Genomic DNA, 22,319 nt, shown 5'->3' on the forward strand with positions numbered 1-22,319 from the left:
TTGGAAGAAAATGGAAACAACCACAAGCCAATTAAGGAAAGGAAAATATCATACCAGAAGGAACCCAATCTCAGCTCTGGGATGCTTTCACCTTCCTATCAAAGACACACCTGCAGATATCGATACATTATGAATAGAGCATGTTCACTTGGCTCCAAGAAGGTGTCCACAGAGTCCTAGTCTGTGTCATCACTGCTCAATGATATTTATTAACAGGTATCGCCTATTCCTACACTTGCAGAGGCCTCTAGCAAACTGGGTCATAAACACGCACAACTGCTCTCTGCAAAATACTATAAAGCCTATTTCAACTAACAAGCAAACTCTCATTCAGATGACTCCCCTGGTTTCATAAGTGCTTCGTGGAATACATTTAAAGACAGTAAATCAGGTGCTGGTTCACTTGCTGCGCCTCTCAATGGGTGCAGAGGAGGAACCAGGCAGAGAAGTCAGCCTGTTCTCTTTCTGCCAGGCAGCTGCAGCCCAAACTTCAGCAGCACTTTCACTGCCTGCCTAAATATAAGACAGGCGATGTTCTACCTTCTGCCATGCTTTTTGGGGAATCTCGAATGGCCCTGCAGTGTCTAGCACACAGCTAGACAGACACCAAGATGAGGAGCGTGCCTTGCACCTCCTGCTTTCTGTGGGAATTACTTGTGGGTGGGCATTACAGTCATAGTGACCCACACCATTCTGCACTCTCAAGGAAACATAGTTCCTTTGAGGGCTATCCTCTGCCTAGCTTCTTATCTCAAACAACACTTCACTGCCAGCCTGAGACAGCACGAAGTCAGCCATGGCACCGCTAAAAGGTTGAGCACCGAGCCCAGCTGTGCCGCACTGCTGCCCAGTCTCCTGAGACTAACTGGGCTGCCAGCTTTGCTGGGAGACCTCCAAGACAGATAAGTTACAACACCCACTCAGAGAGACAGAGAGATGTGGATTAGTGTGGAAGGATGCAAAGGCATACTGAAAGGACACAGTAAAAGCATCCTGGCTAGATGTGCACACACACTTGTGCAACAGAGAGGAGAGACTGACAGTTCTTCCTGAATGTAAGTTGTTTAAGAGGCAGACACTAAGCTCTATGCTATGGTGCTCCATGATGTCATGGAAAGGGAGGGATATCTGAGACACTTCTGCAACGGGGAGAAAAACAAATGTGTTTGAGTAACGTTCCAGATTGGGGCTGGTGCCCACGCTGCCTGGTAGGAAAGGTGAGAGTGGCACAGGGAGCGTGGCACAGCTCTCTGGCCTGGGCTTTCCGTTCTGATCACTCTGACAGCCCCAGCTCTTGTGGTTTGCTCATTCTCACTAACCCAGAGCTGGCAGGACACTGCAGAGACCAACCTGCTGTCATTTCTAAGGGAAGCAGCAACAAAATATAAAATCTAGAAATGCCTCAAGTCATCTCTCAGTGGTTGCTGCCACTCTATCTGTTTGCATCTTCAAAGCATGTTCCCAAAGCAAAATCTTTATGATGTTATCATCATCATCTTACAATTCCAAGATAATTTAGGCAATGAGGCTAATAATAAACTGGTCTGTGCTGTGGAGGACACTAGTATCTGGGGAAAGGGGGAATTCCTGGTTCTTAGTCCCATAGTTGGTTCATACAGCTCTCCAAGAATAAAAGCTGAGCTGAAAAGGGCACAGTTCAAACTCGCAGATGATCAGACAAGGCTACTAATTATATTCGTATGAAGGGTGATGAAAGAATAAAGGCAAAGAAAGAGAGGCAGAGTGAGAAATAGCATTAGCAGCTACATGTGGTTACATTCAAAGCTGTGAGCACCAGATGGAGGAGAGGGGAAGCAGTTACAACAGGAGCAACACGTAGAAGGCAAGTACTGTACCACATTCTTTCAGAGGCTCGTCAGACCAGTCCCTGCAGTCTCTATGTGAATCGCACACTTTGCCTCCGTCAATGCACTCTCCACTCTTACACTGAAACTTGCTGGGACTTTCACATGCTGACTCTGTCATGTCGGGCAAGAGAGGAAAGCAACTAAGTTAGACGAGGCTCATGACAACAAAAAGCCTGACATAAAGCTCCAAGCAGGTGTCATTAGCAGAAATGGGATGGGATTAAGCAAATGAACATTAAGACTAAGAATCATGCAAGGAACTTTTCAAGACATGCAGTTTGCCTGGGTCAGCACAATCATCTCTCCCAAGAAACCCCACTGCTAGAATGGCTTAAAACTCTCTACAGGAAGCAGCCTGCCATGGCCTGGAGGAGCAGCATAGACCTCTTCCTTTTCCAGTGCCCACACAACTCTCACAGGCTTACACCACAGAGCATGAGTACTGCAGAGCTGTCTGTACCTACCTTGGACACAGCCTGCCTCGTCGCTGTTGTCAGGACAGTCATGCACCTTGTTACATTGCTTTGCTCCATGGATACAGGTCCCATCACCACACTGGAATTCATCTGGCCGGCAGGTCACCAGAGCTTTAAGACAATACATTTAAGCATTAGCTGCACAGGACGTGAATCTTTTGTGTGGTACCTTTTAGCCAAGTACCTCTACCACTGCAGGAGTTCTGCATCCTCTGTCAGCAAAATGCACAGAGCACTGGCAACAGGGACATCAGCTGCCTCAGCTACTGACCTCCTGTGCCCCTCTGCTGTCCCATCTCACCCTCTGCATCCTGAGGAAAAGAGTCCCAAAGCCCATTTGAGCAGATCTAGTCAAAATAGAATCAGTGCAGGCAATGAAGCTTCTTGAGTGAGACACAAGAAAGCAAGTGGGCAGAAAAAAACTGCCAGCACTGGGGTCTTGAGTCTACATGAGAAGCCAGGCTGCTTTCCATCTAGGAGTGCACAGTGGCACTGGGTGGGCAAAGACACCTGCTCCTCAGCTCTTCCTTCAGAAAACAAACTTATGCTTCAGATAGATTTAAAATATATCTTCAGGCTAAGGGCACAGGCAAGTGATGTGTATTGACTGTCTGCCAAAGCCAAGACGGTCACACTAGGGACAAAGCTAAAATGCAGACATCATCATTTGGGTTACTAAATGCCCGTGAGTTAATAGACCACCGGAAGGCAGAAGAGCTCCACTGCACCGTGGCTTGGAGTTTCTTGGGGTTACAGGCCAAAAATATCTCCACAGTGTCAGGCTGGGTTTCAAGCCTGAATCTCATTTGCCCAGGTCAGATTATTACAGATTCAAACCAGATCTGATGAATTGCAAAGTTCAGTAAAAAACTCAGAACAGTTGCACTGACCATACTAAAAGCAGTCCTCTTTCCCTCCCCAAGGTTATGCTAAATGAGAGACCCCCCCTAGCTGGAACCAGACTTGCACCGACTACAGGGATTTGCTAGCCAGCAAAGGGCTGCAGCCTGTAGTTCCCTGGCAAAAGAGCCTCCTCATTCCTGGGATATGTTATGAAGCTTACTTCTGAGAGGCTGGTCTTACAGATGTTTCCTTAAAATCCTATTAAGGCAGCACACCCTGGAGAGCACTTGATTCTAGCCTTTCCACCTTGCTGATTGCAAAAAATCACTGCCTCTCAATAGCTGGAGGTCAGCACTGATGTCATCACACGGGAGCTGAGAGCTACACGGCAGACCTTCCTTGACAATCTGACTAACTGATTCTAACACAAAAATTACCACTTTCAGATACACCAGGAAGAGCCACAGACATGAAGTGAGCTAGTAGCGATACCAGAAAGTACCAGTTGCACAACAGCTCAGCATCGCTGGTGACTGCATCCCACAGGACACAGGACTCGGATACACAAATACTTCACTGGACTTAGCTCTAGTGCTTCTTCAGTCAGCAGGAAAAGGCACAACTGCAGGGCTGATGGGAGAAGGGAGAAATCCTGCCTTTAGAAATAAACAGTGTTCACATAAGGAAAGTTTGGAAATAGCACTGAGAGGAAAGCCATATGCACTATATTAATAAAAAGCTGCAAAGTGAGAAAAAAATTGCAATAAGTACAGTTATGGGACCAGCTGTGTTGCCACATTTCAGCTAATAAACCCAGGCACAGAAATGGGAAACCTCACTGGGACATCTGGAACAGCAACTCCAAACTAAGCATTCAAGAACTGCTGCTCTAAGTGGAGAAAAGTGAAGGAGAGGAAGAAACAAAGCTGTGGTCTGAGAGGATCACAGAACACAGATCTGGAAATGGCAGTGAGAGCTCATACAAGAAGGCAGAGGTACTTCTGCTTGAACTATTCCTGCCATTTACAACCTCCCACCTGGAGAAGCCCTGATGATGGAAAGACCACCTTCCCCTTAGTCAATCCTGATTTCTTCCAAGCTAAACCTTGGACAATGCAAAGTTTTCCTGTCTAGCTGCAAATTCCCTTGACACATAATTATTTATTGTCTTCACCCCAACATGGAGAACAGTTTAGTTCACCTTTTCCATAGCAACTTCTAGATGCAAAGACAAGAAAGGACAGTCCTCCATTTCTAACTATAAGTATTAAATTCCCCCCAAGGTGCTACACATAATTAAAACCAATAGGGGTCTTGTCTTTCCTGCAGTAGGAACAGGTCTCCCGTTCCTCAAGTAAACCTGCATGATACCAGCTACAGATATGGAAGGCAGCTGTTATAAAACCTACTAATTGTCCTCAATTGCAACCTTCAAAGCTCTTCTAGAAAGCAGTTATAGCTATACACTAAGGATAGAAAGGTTTCTAATCCTAAACACAGTTAAAATGAAGTAAAAGTTTGCAGGATCTGCAAAAACAATGTTGCAAAAGCACCAGAACACTGAGAGAAAAAATGACAGCACAGCTCCACGCTCAGTTGCTAAAAGGATGGCAAAACGTGTATACGGGACCGTGCAACATCACTGCACAAAGCTTTTGCTTCAGGAAGAAGAGACATAAGTTCGGAGACTGGGCCTTGTTTCCTGGCTCACTTCTCACTCCAGCAGAGCCGTGGAAGCTCTGACCTTAAGGAATAGCCCCTGAGCCTCCTAATGGACATGTAAATGGAGAAGATACAGTAAAAACTCTTACTGATTGCAAATTTATTCAAATGCTTATACAGCATTTCTTCTCTGGTGCATTTCTCAGTAAGGGGAGAGAGACTGCTATGTTACCCGTCTTAGAGAGCATCATTTTTGAGGGGAGAGGCCAGGAACTTCGCTTTCCTGAAGCTGGGACACAAACCCATCTCAGCCCCATTGGCAGCGTTGACAGCAGGTCACCAATCCCAAAGCAGCACAATATTCCAAGGAGAGGGAAGAGCTGTGCTGTTTATTTGCACAATATGTTCAGAAAATTGCTGTACTGTTTTGGAGGGATTAAAGCAGTGAAATCTCAGCAGTTTTATAGCCAACTCCTCTGCCCCACAAATCAAATATGAAACAATTTAGCAAAGCCCTGCTAAATTAACAGGTGCACTCAAACAGACACATTTCCCACTTGCAAATACTGGACACAAAGCTGCACTGTTCAAATTCAGATTTATTCCAGATTCCAAGTGTGAGCCTGTGTTTCTTCTGTCTTTCGTCCCCACTCAAGTGATCTTGAATCTCAAGAAAACTCTAGCATTTGCAAAATGCATCAATCCCACTTTATAGGTGGGCAGACACAGGCACAGAAGTGTGAGGTCAGGTCTCAAGGGATCTCTTTTCTAGCTGCCAGTTGTAAGCATTATTTATTCTCCCTTCTGGATGCCCTAATGTGAGTTGCACAGGACATTTGAAAATACAACCATTCCAGATTTGGTGACTAATAAATCTAACCCAATGTTCATTTTATAAATATATATACATATGTGAATATATATTCTAGGGGAAAAAAAAACCCCAACCACTCAATGTTCTCACACAGCTTTCCTGAAATGACTCATTCTCTCCTATTTATTTGCTGTCTTGCTGCCAAAACCTGTTCACCAATTGCCACCCTTCATTTCTGCTCTACTCAGTTTTCACCCCAAAATGATTATAACAAATGACTGGCGGTGGCCTCATGACATTTTTTTTAAAGCATTAGCTCCCATCCCTTTATTTTATACAACAAACCCCACATAATTCCCATTTGCAAGAGAAGACATTCTGCTTTTATCAAGGCAGACCTTGTGCCATCCCTGTTGCTAAGGGGATGGAGCAGTGTCAAACACCTGTTAACTCCCTACGTGACACCGATCACAAAAAGAGAATGTCAAGGTAAGAGAAAAGTAATAAAAGTCAATCCCTAAACTCTTCAGCCCAACAGATGAACAGTGATGCTGAGCTTCCAGAGCTCTCAAATGTCACTTTTTTACAGTGGAGAGCTGCACTAGGATGGGGATGCAACGTTAGTTTTGATTGACTCAGTCGATAAAGGGGCTGGAGAACAAGTCTTACAAGGAGCGGCTGAGAGAGCTGGGGTTGTTTAGCCTGGAGAAGAGGAGGCTGAGGGGAGACCTCATTGCTCTCTACAACTACCTGAAAGGAGGTTGTGGAGAGGAGGGTGCTGGCCTCTTCTCCCAAGTGACAGGGGACAGGACAAGAGGGAATGGCCTCAAGCTCCACCAGGGTAGGTTTAGGCTGGACATTAGGAAAAAATTCTTCACAGAAAGGGTCATTGGGAACTGGAACAGGCTGCCCAGGGAGGTGGTTGAGTCACCTTCCCTGGAGGTGTTTAAGGCACGGGTGGACGAGGTGCTAAGGGGAATGGTTTAGTGTTCGATAGGAATGGTTGGACTCGATGATCCGGTGGGTCTCTTCCAACCTGGTTATTCTATGATTCTATCATTCTATGATGCATCAGCTACAGGAGCACTCAGTGCTGCAAATCCTCTCCTGGCTGCTACCTCAGAGATTCCCGTCCCCTCAGTGCAAAAAGCAGCAGGCTTACGCACCTCTGTGGCACGGAGGTGACTCCTACTTTGCACAGGGGCAGAACCAGGCACTTCATATGGAGCAGCACTGCAGTAGCTAAAACATGGGGCTTGAAATCCCACTATACCCTGGCCCACAGCATCGAAAGCAGCAGAAGCAGCTCACGTGCTCATTTCTCCTGGGTAGATAAGCTGTATGTTGTGCTCTACTGAGACTTACTGGAAAAAACCTCGGGTGCTAAACCTCTGCTAGTAAGAGATATAATTATTATGTCTGCAGTCACTTCTGCCACGTTTCCTCCTTCCTCCACTGGTTGTCAGCACTGCGCTGTGCTGCAGCAGCCTCCAGCTGTGTCCTCTGCCCCGGGGAGGCTGCCCTTGGTGTATCTGGAGGTGCTACTTGGTGAAGATGCTCTGCAGCTCAGGGATGCTGTCAGAGCCTTGCTCCTTTAGGCCTCATGTCCCAGCAGTCTGAGCTCAGCTGGATATCGCTGGTGTCTGTCAGGTCAAGGAAAGAAGTTGGGGTACAGAGTGCTCCCTCTGTCTCAGCAAAGCACACGGGCACAGTCCCACCCTTCTCACCCAGAAACGTCAAAGTAAACGGGGCCTGTAAAAGACTTGAAAAATGTCAAATTCAAGAAGAAGAATTGAAATTTTAGAGAAATTTCTTCAGAAAGTGCCATCTGTAAGCTGCCCCCCTCTTTCACCACCTGGAAATAGAAGGGAGCTCACCTTTCCCTCTCCTGAGTTGTCTAAACTCAGCCATCCTGACAGGTTGCTGTCACTACAGGGAATACAACCTGTGGGACAGTGATCACTTCTGCGGGGAGTCCTCTGCGTCTGACAGCAGTTCTTCAGCTGTGCTTGTAACGTGGGCCCAGCCACTGCCTCCTGATCTGGAGGGGATTCAAGCACAATGCTGTCTGCAGGACGTCTCAGAACTAAAACAAGCACCGACCAACATAGGCTGCCCCAGCTAGCAGCGCACATCTCCACTAGACATGCTCCTGCTTGGCCTTCTTACAGTCACTTTATACGGAAATGGATGCCAGGAACCAACTTTGTTTCCTGGCTCCACTGTCTCTGCAACGCCTCAGACCCTGGAAGTACTGCCCGAGTACCTGCTGCCCAAGAACTCTGTCAGCTCCTGTATCACTTTCTTGGAGATGAAATTAATCCGTTCCTACTCAGAAAGGTGTTGACAGCAATGATATCCTTGTACCCAGCAGTCAAAACTGCTGCTCTCTTCCTACCAAAACATATTTGGCTTTTCCGATTCTGCTCTTACCTCTCTTTGAAAAGGGTTCTTGGCTCTTACAATGGCACAGCAGCTCCAGGGTTACCTGTGGCTCATCCCCCTGCTCTCCTGCAGTGTAAACCATAGTGTTGAGGACTTACTACATCCTCCTCCTCTTGCTAAAGAAGCCACTGAAATTACAGAATCACCGAATCATTCAGGTTGGAAAAGACTTTTAAGATCATCAAGTCCAACTGTAAACCTAACACTGTCAAGTTCACCACTAAACCACGTCCCTAAGCAGCACATCTACACATCTTTTAAATACATTCAGGGATGAATCGCCTGTCTCTACCTGGGAGAGAGTCTGATTCCTCACTTCTCGAAGGACTCTCTCACACAGCTGCTCTGAGCTCACCAGCCTCAGCTCTGTGTTTTCATGGGCATGAAAAGATGATGCTGGCAAAAGTGGTAAATTTTCCTAGATAACTTTGTAAAAATGTCAGGTTTCTGCAGCTGGTTGCTGCCTTCCTCCCCAGAGGTGGCCCAGTGTCAGAGCTGCTAAATATATACAGCTATGTAAATATTTTATTTTATTTCAGTCTTGTGATAATGAATATTTTAGCAAGACATTTTGCTGTTATTTTCTTGTCTCTCTCCCTCCTCAGGTAAGTGACCAGCTTGAAGAGTTTAGTGGCTAAAAATGGATGAAACATTTGAAATACTATGCACACCAACAACACCATGTTCAATGCATAAAGCCAGCTGAAAGAAATCCATTATTTATTAGCTCTGTGCCTTTATCAAGCCAAGCTCAAAGTGCACTTCAAACGAGATTCTTCAGAGGTGCTGCTCTTGACTGCCTTGTTCACTATACTCTAACTTCAGAGGCAAAAAATTAATTATTTTTTTCCTGCTGATCATATATTCCCTTTAGCATTGCGGCTTCTAACCTCCAGGCTGTGACCCCACCATGCAGCCTGAGGGCTTTGAACATTTTTCTCATTTTACATTTCTTGTCTTTCTAGTGAAACAGATTTTTTCTGTGGCACAGTACCATCCAGCAGCTCTTGCTCTCTCTGAATCCTCAAGGCACAAACATAAAAGGAGTCTGGAATATACCTGACCCAGCCAGGCTGGGCACCCAGCCATGCCATTTGGAACACAAACGCTCCTTGTCAAGCACACAGTTGCTGCATAGACATCAAAGACTTGCCTGAAAACACAGCCCACAGCAGCCTTCTGTCCCCTCTCCCCCACAAAGCGGAGCTTCCAGCCCTGTCCTGCCCCTGCAGACACTCACGGCAATCCTGCTCGTCAGACTTGTCCTTGCAGTCTTCATCCCCATCACACTTCCAGTTCAGGTGGATGCATTCACCATTGCCACACTGGAACTCATGAGCTGCGCAGGTGTTGAGGGACTTGGCATCGTAGCCACACTTCTCTATGGACTCATCCGACTGATCCTCACAGTCTGGCTGGTTATCACAGACCCACGGCTCTGGGATGCACACGCTGTTGTTGCACTGGAACTCGTTGGGCTGACAGGTCAGAGGGGAGCATTTTCTTTCATCACTGCCATCCCCGCAGTCATTGTCACCATCACACACGAAGATGATGGAGATGCAAGACTTGTTACTGCACTGGAACTCATTGGGAGAACAAGCTTGGGAATAAAAGCAAAGAGGTGAGCTGTGAGATCTCCAATCTAGCCCCCATCGTGTCAGCTTTAACACATTAGGAATGTCTGAGACAGAGGAGGGCAAGGGCACAAAAGCATTACCTTGGCTATCTTAACCCAAAACATTTTTCCCCATGGTAAACTACATGGCAAGGGGCAGGTGAAGAGGCATTGGTCACCTCCCCAGCAGTACCACCAGATGCTTTTTCTATAGACCATGGGTAGCCCTGAAGATGAGGGGGCTACAGGGCTGCATGAACTGCAAATGACAGGTAGGAAAAGTGGGGGGCAGCTGCAGGGCTGCCCTGGTTGAGGCAAGGGCAGCTAAGCAATCCCTGGTGTGATATGGGGTGAGAGCACGGAGAGAACAGGGAGAGGTGTGCCGGCAAGTGCTAGTGGCCTTGCACAGTGCTTCGCTTTGCTCAGCAATGACATTACCAGCTTCCTGACTTTCACAAGCACAGAATCAGGTTTCAGGATTTCACAGTGTGCCTGGTTTTGGACATATTAAGTGGGATGTGTAGGGTAAATATTTAGTGAGTCGAGCATCAATTTAGCTGCAATCTGCCAGTAAGGCCCTTCAGAACACGCTGAATGCCTTCCCTGGAAATCACAACTCAACATTAACATACAAATGAGGCATTTGTCAGATAGGAAGCTATCTGACAGTACTCTCCTCTGAAAGCCTAATGGACAGCTGAACCAGAGAAGCCTGCTCAAATTAAACATTCAGGTACTCCCACAATGTGCAGTTCACAGTTGCTTTATTTCATCAAGGTGTGAGGGAACCAAAATCCTGGAAGAAATTCTCCTTAAGTACTTTTAGGTAGTTACTTAAAAAAGAAACCCGCTTCTGCAGTTTCAGCTATCTACAGGGAAATTAGAGCTTTGATAACTTACAAGTGCAATAAAGATATACAAATAAATTACCATGAACATTTTTTTTCTTTTTACATTGCTCTTGAGAGTCTCTGTCTTCAGAAGCAGCACTATTTACTGTCCTATCTGCAGAGCCCCTGTGACAAACCATACAGCTCAGATTGTACTGTTTGCGGCAATGGCAAGTGCATCTGGAAAGCAGCAGAATCTTTGTAAAAGGGATGTCATATACCAGCTTTCAGCCAATGACAGAAGTCCAGTAGTATTCTGCTGAAATACTGTCTGTTCTATACCTAGGAATGAAAGTATTTATCTAGCAATTAAGAACACGTTCACTTGCAGAATTGCTGGGCTCCGCGTGTTAGCCTAAGCAGCCTGCAGTTTTATATCACTGTGACAATATATGTACTTCTCTCCTGCTATGTGCTCTGTCCCATTTCATCTCAGGTTTTCCAGATGTTACTGTGTCAACCAGAGTAGCAATCTGCCTAATTACAAGGAAAAGAGGTTTGCCTTCCTTGGTGCAATGCTACCAGGCACTGGCTAACACCCAAGCTCCCTCCCACAGCTGCACACTGCTGCGTGCCCAATTTCACATCAATAATTAAATGCAACAGAGTGTCATCAAAGGAGCACCTAGTGTTAAGACACCGAAGTATCATTGAGTTCAGGCAGGTTGCTCAGGCTCCTCCTGTACTCAGGAAAGCGTTTTGGATATAGAAAGATGCCCTCAACAGGCAACTCCTGCTACCTAACCTCGGATTAGAACTGTCCCTTGGAGAGGCTAATATTTCTCCTCTCCAAATAGAGGGAACTGAGATCAGACAACTGACATTAGGAGATTAATCCCTGTCATAAGTACCTGAAATAGGAGTACAGTCCAGTGGAGAAACATCTAAAACCCCCTCTTTTGCACAGCAGAATTAAGACCATTAAAATGCTCTGTTTTTCACCCAAATTCTGCTCTTTTTCTTCATTGAGCATGCTTTTCTATCATTATCTCATAACTAGGAATAAAATAATCTATTAATCTTACTGATCAGTACACAGTTGTATGATCTAATACTCTCTGCAGATCATGCATCATAAGGAACTGCCAAGTAGAAACTTAAGGCACAGTTACCACCTTGCCACTCTATTTGAAAAAGGAAGTGAGAGACAGGACTATTTCTAGGACTATATACAGTTTCTGTAACAGATTGAGGCTGAGAAGAAGAAATTGCTTTTCTGGCATTATTTTGATGAATCTCAGAAACAGATGAGTGTGCAAAATTCTGCATAGTCCTTTGATCCCTAATTTTTGGGCAAGGTTGTAATGATTTGCACACTCCAAATGTGCATTAATTTTTCTTCCCCAACTGTAATGAGCCTATCTTTTTTCCCCTCATTGTTTTCCTGGTCCCACCTCAATCCCTCCCTTCTGCCTGTACGCATTTCCCCTCAGAAATCTGCTGCATTAGCAAATTAGTGACTGATAAACACGTGTGGGATACAGACAATGGAAATTTGCACAAAGTTTGTTGTGAATTCTCCTTCTCACCACTGCAGCCCTTAGGTGGGGATCAATCTCTACAACTCACACGGCACCAGCACGGACAAGGCATCACCTGCACTGGAGGCAGAAATGAAGCTCTTTGCTCTCCTATCTTCCTGCTGCAACTACAGTAGCTACATGCTGCTGGGACAAACAGTAAGACCGCTGCCACTGTGCCATGTGATAAGAAGGCTGTGGGACAGCACCAGAGCTGTCACAGGGCCATTCCACTGCGTGCACTAGCAGCCAGTGTCAGTGCCAAATGGAAGCACACGGTCCCTTGCTACAGAGGGCTACTCAGGGCACCTCCTGGTGAACTCAAGCAATAAAAATGCCCTTTTCTTTATTTACAGACCTAATGACCATCTCCAGGCCAGCTCAAGTGGGACAGTTCCCTCTGGGTCACACATGGCTCCAGCAGAGACCTCTGTCTCCCTGTGCAGCTGGCTCTCCTGCTGGCCAGGGAAGGCAGATAACACCGCAGTTCCTCTCCCACTTCGTTATCCTCTCTGACAGCTAAAATCCGCAGGGCATGCCAGGATAAAGCAAAGTCTGCAGCTCCTAGCCACTTGGGGACTCGCTCTGGCACAAACAGCTAACAGAGGAGAAAAGCTCCTTACAATCCCTCTGTACCTAGGCAAGAGTCAGCATGCTCGTGCTCTTCGAGGTCCCTGCTGCATGGTTTGGTGCTGGTTTAAAGAACTGAATAAAAAGCCGCACTACAAATTATCTTATATAGCACCTGGAGAGATGAGGATGGGGAAGTAAAGTCCCAGGGACAGTTTACTTCACATCTCCATTCATAAACCTGTCAGGGTACCCAGGTAGTCCCACCACTGCAGCATTTTACTGCCTCCAGAGCATTTCAATAGAAAATGTGTGAACAGTAATTAAATGATCGCAATTTGTTTGCATTCTCTAACTTTACTGCCTGTCCTATTGCAAGCTTATTCGTGCAAAACAAAGGAAACAAATATTAGCTTGCTTTCCCAAGTGCCAAAGAAATGAATAAATATCATACTCTGTGGTGCAAAACCTACTCCAAATATGAAGCGATCCCAGCAGAAAACTCGGAAATGTTTGTCAAGAAGTGGTGTTTAACCAACAGGCTTCAAAGCAGTAAATCAGCACAATTACAAAAACAGTTTTGTAGAGTACTGTCATCTGTTAAGATTCTTCCAAGTTTTAGGAAGCAAAATACCAAACCTAAATGAGTGTACACGTGCTTTGGCCCACAGACAATGTATACCAGAGGTGTTCTGCATTCATTTCTGCCTTGTACTATATACCAGTACATGGAGTGTAATTGCCTCACAGCCTCCAGCTGCAATCCTATCCCATCTCTTGAGGAAAGCAGAGCAGAAGTTGTCTTTGGACAAAGGAAATAAGAAAAGAATAGAGAGAAACTGCTGCTGTGGAGTTAGTGCTTCAGTACCAGCTGGCTCTCTTCTGCTCGCAGCCAGGATTTAACCAGAGGCTTTAGCGAGCAGCCTGGTGCAGTAGGGACAATCTTAGCTCAGGCACTGCACCAACAAATAAAAGATAGTTCTAGCAAATGCTTTTAAAGTAGAAAGTAGAATGATGTAAAGATACAGGGCACTCTGAGAACTAATTCAAAAGTATATATTTGTACATAATGTTTCTGCAATGGACACCTCCGCCAGGCATAAATCCTGAAGTCTGGATAAAACTCAAAATATGAAATGTTTGAAATATTTTGGATATCCACCATTAACAGGAGCTGGGAATTATGTACAATGGACTACAACTACTGCCTCTGCTTAAGTTTAAAGATTTTTCTAGCTTTTCAGTAAGAGTCAGATATTTAATTTATCACTCTCCTCCAAAAAGTCAGTTTCACTTGAAATTACATGAGAGGCTTAAAGGAATATAACTGATTGGTAAAATTTTTGGTAAAGTAGATAACAGCAATTACTGATGCTGAAGACAAGAAAATAAAATACGCTATTACACTGCATTTTTCTGACATCCACCCCAAAGCAACTTAAAAGTGTGGCTCAGAATTTCTGGTTTGCTTAAATCTCATAGTGGATCTTCTAAAGAAAGCAAAGGATGATTTGCACATGCTAACATTTACATCAGGGAGAGAGAGAGCTGCTGTTGATTTCTCACTGCTGCAATGCTGGCAGGAGAGGCTGGTGGACTTCAGAAACTCTCCTAAGCTGAGGATCTGAGCACCCGCTGGCTGCATAAGCGGAACGCCTGACCTCTATCTGCCCAGGTATTCTGTATGAAGTACAAACCCAGCTACCACAGCCCACAGAAATTAATTTCTGAGCTGGACCATGGATAAGGAGGTCAGAGTCCAGATGGGCTAAATCAAGTTGGAACTCCCAGGCCAGTTACCAATGCTGTCATCATGTTATTTTTTACTTAACATGTATTTATTTTCAGGCTTAATTGTACATAAATTATTTGTTTTGCCTGCAGACAATTGGTGTACTTACCAAACACCTGAATATTTCATACAGATTTTCGGTCAGACACCAGTCTTTAAAGCATGGATTCATGCCTAGAAGGACAATTTTCCCATGGAAAGCTGCCTTCCAGGAAGGACAGCGTAAGAGATGGAGGTAAATGAAGATGACCTTGAAGCGCATTGCTCTGAAAAAATGACAGGCCTCCCACGGAGGGAATAATGCAGCTGAATTGCAGTCTCACTACTAACAGTGGTTGTTGCTATGGTGATTGATACCGAAAAGCCCATATAGATGAAGACTGTAGAAGGAATAGTAATTCCTGATATTGTTCAAATCACTAATGTAGCTAAGGAGCCATGTCACGCACTCTAGCAAATTAATATTTGCATGCGCTTGCTTCCTTTGCCACACTGCTCTCCTCAAACACAAATGAGTTATTTTTCCATTCTCTGCAGCAGTATTTGCATAGTATTAGTTAATTATATTGGAGCAATCAGATGCCAAAGCCCCTGCTGATAAATAATGGTTGGTTCAAAAATGATTTACTGATTTACAATATATTTCCTGAGAATAGTATATTCATTCAAAGCGGTTTAATTTTCTGAAAATAGAATTAATTACGACCCCACAATTTATGAAGAAAAGCAGCTTACATACAAAAGGTATGCACACCCTGAATTTCTTCCCTGTCTTTTATCTTACTTATGTGCAATAAGGTTGTTAGCTTGTATTTGCAGTCCCCTCAATTTTACTTCATATTAGGAAAGCGTTAGGAAGTTTATCACAGGTTATTCTGGTTAAATGACTGAAAGCAACCTCAATTAAAGAACAAATGAGTCCAGCGTAGAGGATTTAGGGGAAAACCAAAATAACTTGGGAGGAAAAAAAAGGATGGTCAGAATGCCTATGATATTGTGCAGCTTTCTGCTAAAATCCAACACAATTCATGGGGATCTCAGGGGGGGTAAAGAGCTATCACTACTATTTTCTGATTAGAATATAATCAGCTGAATCACATTAGTGAGGTTTGGTGCTAGTAAAAATTTTAATGGGGAAAAACCATGTGGGCATGTGTTCCGTGTGTTTCTTTTATAACTTTGAAAATTGGAACCTGCATGGGACCCACTCGCTCCTGTTCCCTCAGACATGACTTGCTTACTAAAATGGCAGTTTTATAAATTACACTAATTTGGCAAATCCCTCAGAAACAGCTGGTAATATCCATGAAACTCACTGATGCTCTAATATTATCACACAAAATCCATAATTCTAAGGAATAGATGAACATACTTCCAGCACCCAGAAGAGAGCATTACTGAACAGGGCCTTGATCCTGTGACAGGACACACAAACCCCCCATTTACTGCACACGGAGACCTCTTGGATTAAGCAGAATTCCCTGTGGTTATGAGGATTGCCCGCACAGATCTTCCTGCATGACCAGGAGTTAATTTTGCCATGGCACGGTTTAAATCACAGATACTTTGCCAGGAAAAGCCTACTCCATAGGTCTCACCTTCCATCCATTGGTAAGACTTCACCTCTGGTCATCTCAGAGGGACAGGAGCTGCCTGTTTATACCTCCCTGCTTTTTCCATTGCTTTCTGGTTTCTTGTGTCCGGCTCAGGAGATAGACTCTATCAGAATCTTAAAACCTACACTTCAGACATATTAGCAAATGAAGCACAATTTGTTTCATTCCTAGCAAATCTGCAAACTCTCCTTTTTTTTCTCACTGGAAAAGGCAAGGAATTAAACCCCATGCCTGTTGGTCCACAGCTAATGTTGCTGGCCTACCACTTCCCCCTGACCCACACATTCCCAAGCAGAGTTTCATCAGTTAGAACTGTTCCACCAGAATCAATCAAGCCTTTTATACTGCCATAAATAAGAAGGGAATCCTGGAGGTGTGTAGCAATTTACAACACTGATCTTTGTTGAACGCAGATAAGGAACAAGGGAGCAGCAACTGACACTACAAAGCTACGTTCACTGCTAATGCTTGTGCAGGTACCCTCAGGTCATGAAAAGTGTACACACCTCAAAAGCACTTGTGGAGAAAGGAAGTCTGAATTCTCAGGTAGAATTCCCTGTTGACAGAATCGCTACACTGACCTGTCTGTGAAAAACAGAGAAAGGAAAGCCACACTGGCCACTCCTGAGTGACATTTCTGAACAGAGGGGCCAGACAGGTAAGGCAGAGAGAAAAGCCTGGATTCAGCCCAATCTGGCAGCTACAGCAATGGATGGTGCACAGGTTTTAACTCATCTGAGCAATGAAGGACGAAGCAGTGCTCATGTTACGAGCAATGAGGTCACTGCCCCGTAAAATCTCCACTTCCATTAATTTGCATTGCTAGATGGGAATTCTCTGTAAGAGGAGGTATTTGTTCTTCTTGCAGCTTGCTTCACTATTAGACTTAAATATTAATTGCATTTAGAACATGGCACTATTAACTCTTCTGGAGCACAGATAAAAGAAGAAAACACTGAGAGCTGTCATGCCTCACACTCCCAGTCTACCCAACTGTCTCTCACATTCCTCCAGGAGCAGAGATACAAAATGAGTTTGAATGTAGGTGAAATAAAAGCTAAAAAGGATGTTTTTGAAATCTAAGTTTGCAAGGCAACAAATCTGAAGGGATGAATACTTTAAAAAAAGAAGCATCAAGGAGACAATGAGACGACTGGCAGGATTCAGTGTAGCCAGACTTAAGGTTATGTGTACAAACACAAGATCAAGTCTAAAAAGACAAGACCATTGTGGTGGTTTGGGGAAGGGGAGAGGTAACAGACTTCTCAGGCAACAACTAGCCCCTAGTTATTTTCACATACGTGATATGAGGGACACGGCTACCATTTGATATAAACAGTGTACCCATGTAATGTACCCACAACTCCACAAAAGAATGGCAACTCTTTTTAGAAAAAAGGTCTTAGATTTTGTACTCAAATGGAAAATCTAAGCACCAAGCAACGCTCGCTGCAATTTAAAGTATAAGGTTTGTGTGCAAGCTGCACTCACTTTAATAGCAGTGAGACTTCTGTAGCATTAGGATTTGCCTTTCAGTTTCTACGGCTTTGAAATAGAAGGCAGTGCTTTGCTTGATTTGGACTGCGTGAAGATTTGATTGTACGACCAAATTCTTCATGAAGAATCAATTCAACAACACAAACAATTATCTTAAACCTTTTGGAAAAAATAAGTGTATCAAAGTGTATTTTATTTTATTGTCAGCTAAACCGTCTCAGCTATATTTTACAAAATACCCAAACGTCTTTGCAAAAATAAGCGAAGTTAATCCAACCATTACATCTTCCTCTGTAAGAAAGTAGCATACTTCTGCCACCAAGATAACTTTCAGCTGTTGTTTTATCCATTAATGTGACTCATAAACTAGCTTTTTTTGGTTTTGCATCAAATGTTACACGGTCCTGCGTAGGACTGTGCTGAATTCAAGCTAACTAATTTTGACGCAGTCTTCAGATCATATGCTCAGGAAACATAAATGTTAAGCAATCATTAATTAGCGTAACACATATGTACCAGTGGCCGCTGAAGGAAGGAACTCCTACCCACGTATCTGCCACCATAACAGGATTGTTGGCACTGACAGCTAAAGGAGGTTTCCCTTAATAAAACTAAACAGATTCTTGCTTTTCAGATGAACAGGCTCAGAATTGTATCTCCATTCTTATGAAAAATGCAGTTCAGACACATGAAATACAATCATATTTGGCAATAAGAGATGCAATTTCTTGGCCATTTCAACTCCAAAAGCACTAACTGTTGAAAGAAGATAGATATAACTACAGGTTAATTTTTGCTCCTCTGGCAGTATGACACGTGAGATGGAAAAGAAGAATCAGAGACAACTTCTCCAGCTAAGGTACAGGAAGAGCAGCAGGACAAAGCTTTTCTGTGCGAGCACAGGTAACATGCAGCCCAGTAATATAAGGCATTCATTTTAACTACGCACAGATCTTTGTACAAAATCAGTTCTTTCAAACCACTCTTCCACAATTCTGTGAAAAATTATCATTTGAGGTGTGCACATGTGTGCTTGCAGTGTGTTCTTTTCATCTATTCTTTTTCCCTAGCGGACCTTCAGGGAAACACTCTAAAAGTGCCAAATTCTAAATTGTCTTGGTTTTATTTTGTGTTTTCATGTACTACGCTTTAAAGAATAAATTATTCACGCAACATACCGATAGAGAAAATTCATCTCTAACTGAAGGATCAACACAGAGCAAATGTGCCAGAGGTCACCACCAAAGCCTGCTGATGTAAGCAAAGCACCACTCAGCGCTGGAAAACTCCATTTGCAGAATGTTTCATGCGTCTGTTCTTTTTAAAATCTAAGCTGAGAAGACAGCAGCAGGGAAAACAAAGCCATTTTGCCATAAACTCCTGCAGGTAAAGCCCTGGCACAGCTTAGGCCATGGCTTTAAGGTTTAATTCTCGACTTAAAAGCAGTCTTACCTCTAACCTAAGTTCAAGTATTTTACATTTAATTACAAGCATTCAGTATATTGAAAATTCAACTACCTTAATTTTTCCTGTTAGAGTCCAGTTAAAGGTAACTACCAATATAATTTTTCTTGCTGTTTTGTTCTGGAGGAACTCAGGACAAATATGATTATGGGCTGAGATTTTTCCTAAATAACAATGGGGATTTTTCTGCAATTACTACTGCTTTTGAAGGAGCTCTAATACTTTAAGCAGTGATAAAGTGGCAGCTGTACATGTTTAATTTCTGAGAGTCAGGGCATAATACACAAGCATTAATCCCCCCAGCTGTCCAGTAATTAAAAATCATGTAAAGCCCAGAGGATATCATTGCTGTGCTACCTTATTTATGAAGAATCTTCATTTGTTAAATCTATAGTCATTTTCTTTCCATTCTTGGAAATAATTGTAAATTCCTCCACCACGGCAAGTGTACTCAAGTTACAGCTATCTTCTATAAAATGACAGGAATTTTAGGGTAGCTGTATGGTTTTTCATCATATGCTGAAATAATAATGAATAGTGATAGTAGATAAATATTTCCTCTACAAGCATGAATGGAATACTACAGACTTTAACCTCATTAAAATCGGTGTGTTTCTCAGAGAGAATATATGGCAAAATCTGATCCTTTGGCTTTGATTTCCCTCTGAGGTGACTGAGGAACACTACATCCCTGCGCACCTAGCCTGTTAATGAAGGTAACAAACAGAATTCATAACTCTGACAAAAGCATATGTTAATCAGGCTCCAAAGGAAGTTAAAATTAGCGCTACCTTATCACCAAGTAAAATGTCTCTGTAGTATCTGTGGAGATTTGAAATGAACAGAACATAGTACGGTGAAGTCCCCGCTGGTAGCACTGGCAGTGTGACTCGGTGTGACTTTACTGCATCAAGAAGAAAATGATACTGAGACAACATGATGCTCCTTGGTACAGGACAATGATAAAAGATAACAGAACAATTTAACTGTCAACAGAAAGGTCACTTCATGTGCGTGTGGGTGCAGGAGCACTGTGAAGGAAGGTGGCTTTAAATCAGCTTGTAATTTCCCCACTTTAGCTGGCTCATCACCAGGTGGATCTGCTGGAGGGATCAGACCAGCTTTAGCCTGCTTTTATATTCTTCCTTCTGCTAGTGGTTCTCAGGTGGCTTGAGGGCTATTGAGCAAGGCATTGGAAAGAGCTGAACCTGAAAGATTTCTGTGCTTGGACCTTCCAAGGAAAGGACCCCTCACTTGCAAGCACTGCTGCTTTTCATAGAAAAATCACATATGTGCCTGGAGTTTCGCCAGAATAGAGTAAGTGAAAATCTTCTGCCCTGAGGATCTTGTAAGTGATATATTGGCCACAGAAATGTGAAGGCTGTTTTAAAAAAAAAAAAAAACCCTAAACAACAAAACTTCACCCAGTTTGTTCAGTTTTAATCTGGATATCGTATCACAGGGCTGAAAATCTAGAACTAATTTGAAGATATACGGTCAGCAATGAAAAAGCCAGACAGACCAGGGACCAAAAGAAGATGCTCTCAATAATGAGGCTGCCACTGCCATGAGACTGCAGCAGGCATTACTGGCTCTCATGCTTGGACAACTTTATGAGATCAGCACTAGTACGTCTGTTACCTGCACCATTTCCCATGGATCGCTGTTTCTGTACTACAGTTAGGCAGAATAAATCATGGTATGGAAGAAAAAGCTTATTATGCTATCACTGTACAAATGAATACATCGCTTCACTGTACCAGACTATTGTGAAAAGGTAAAATTGTACACTTCCAGCTTTGCATCTGCAAGATGACTTTCATATGGGTGCAAGAAAAGGTCCAGGTAAGAGCCAGTAACACAATCAGAAGGGAGGGGGCCAGAGATTTGTTCTCTGTTGGTCATCTCAGAGTTCTGTCAGCAGGAACAAGCGATGTGTGCATTAAAGGTCTATAATGCCCATTTCAGCTGTTAAGAGTGGCAGCTCTTCTGTTCTAAATGCATGTCAAAATCCTCTTTGCATTTTTTGAGTGGGTGACAAAACTACTTCATATGTCTCTTAGCAGAGACGCAACAAGTTCTGAAGTAGTTAGTGAAGTCCAGACTGACCCTGAGCTGTGATGCTTTAATTACAGTCTCTCATATTTAATTTGTCTTTTTAGTCTTAGTAAACTCACTCCTAAGCTTCTCCAATCAATTGTGGCAAAGGTCAGGTACACTGGGAGCAGAAAACCTCAGCCACGGAAATAAGAAAGCAGAAGCCAGCACCTCCAACCCAGCAAATTCAGGACTGCTGTTACATTATTAACTGTTCATGTCTATTTTAGAGAACTAAACCTGACCTATGACTACAACACACTTAGTACTGTAAAGACACAAATTACTTCTGCTCCAAAGAACTGCAAAACAAGGTTTCTTTTTATATACTCTCTTGTTTTTAAAAAGGCAGATGTTTGCATTTTCAAAAAATGTGCATTGGAAGTTAGCAGTGGACTTAAAGCCTACCTGCTGGAAGTAAATTATTTAGGAAGACAGGCACTCAGCTACCTACGTGCAAGGATTAACATCCGTAATTAATCTCTGGTGCAATTACAGCCTGTGCAGACACAAATCTGGATCCCTAATCCCTACTAGTGCTTTATCTGCTGCAGGTTAAACAATTCACAGCTTCCACTGCTTCCTTAGGAAGCTCTCTCATAGGATGAAAATTGCACCATTTTTCCTCCTTGTTCATGGGTGAACACCGCCACCGAAAGTGCTTTCCCATCCACTAATAACACATTCCAAGCAGTATGATGGGGTCCATGCCTAGACTGCTTATGAGAATAAGAGCTTTTCTAATACTGGTTCCAGTTTTTCTTGAATGGATTTCACTTATCAAATTGTTGTTCTTCACTCTAGACGTGGCAAACAGGACCCTTATTTCAGATGAGCACAGTTGGCTTTGCTTACTCCTAAGGCTAGCATTGCACAGGGCTAGGTTGTACAGGGAGAGATGAGGAACTCAAAAGAAATACATGACTTAACCGTTGTTTGAGATTATTTGGGTTTTTTTCAGCATAGCTGCACTCAGTTAAGTCCAGAGCTTGCTAACTGCAGCTGAGCCCTTTATCTAAAGGGGGTTACAAGGTTACACAAGGACAGCATCCAAGACTGAGAGTTCTCTGCTTCTTGTCACTACTGTGACAAACCTTATTCAGACCACACAGGGCACCAATTGAGACAGCAAGTCTTCAACAGTGAC

The 22,319-nt window shown here is 43.6% G+C and overlaps 1 protein-coding gene across 2 annotated transcripts in view; it reads right to left on the minus strand.

The window, feature by feature from the left end:
* Nucleotides 1–22,319, minus strand: part of LRP8 (LDL receptor related protein 8) — a 186,087-nt gene that overhangs the window by 18,183 nt on the left and 145,585 nt on the right. The window contains exons 5-7 of one of the 2 annotated variants that reach the window (XM_069863142.1): nt 9,349–9,711; nt 2,333–2,455; nt 1,857–1,979 (exon numbers count right to left, since the gene is read on the minus strand). In XM_069863142.1, the coding sequence (XP_069719243.1) occupies nt 1,857–1,979; nt 2,333–2,455; nt 9,349–9,711 (609 nt within the window). The remainder of the gene's footprint in view (nt 1–1,856; nt 1,980–2,332; nt 2,456–9,348; nt 9,712–22,319) is intronic. The other variant, XM_069863143.1, reaches the window with a different exon arrangement.

Source organism: Phaenicophaeus curvirostris, chromosome 8 (genome assembly GCF_032191515.1).
Source record: "Phaenicophaeus curvirostris isolate KB17595 chromosome 8, BPBGC_Pcur_1.0, whole genome shotgun sequence".
Lineage (NCBI taxonomy): Eukaryota > Metazoa > Chordata > Aves > Cuculiformes > Cuculidae > Phaenicophaeus > Phaenicophaeus curvirostris.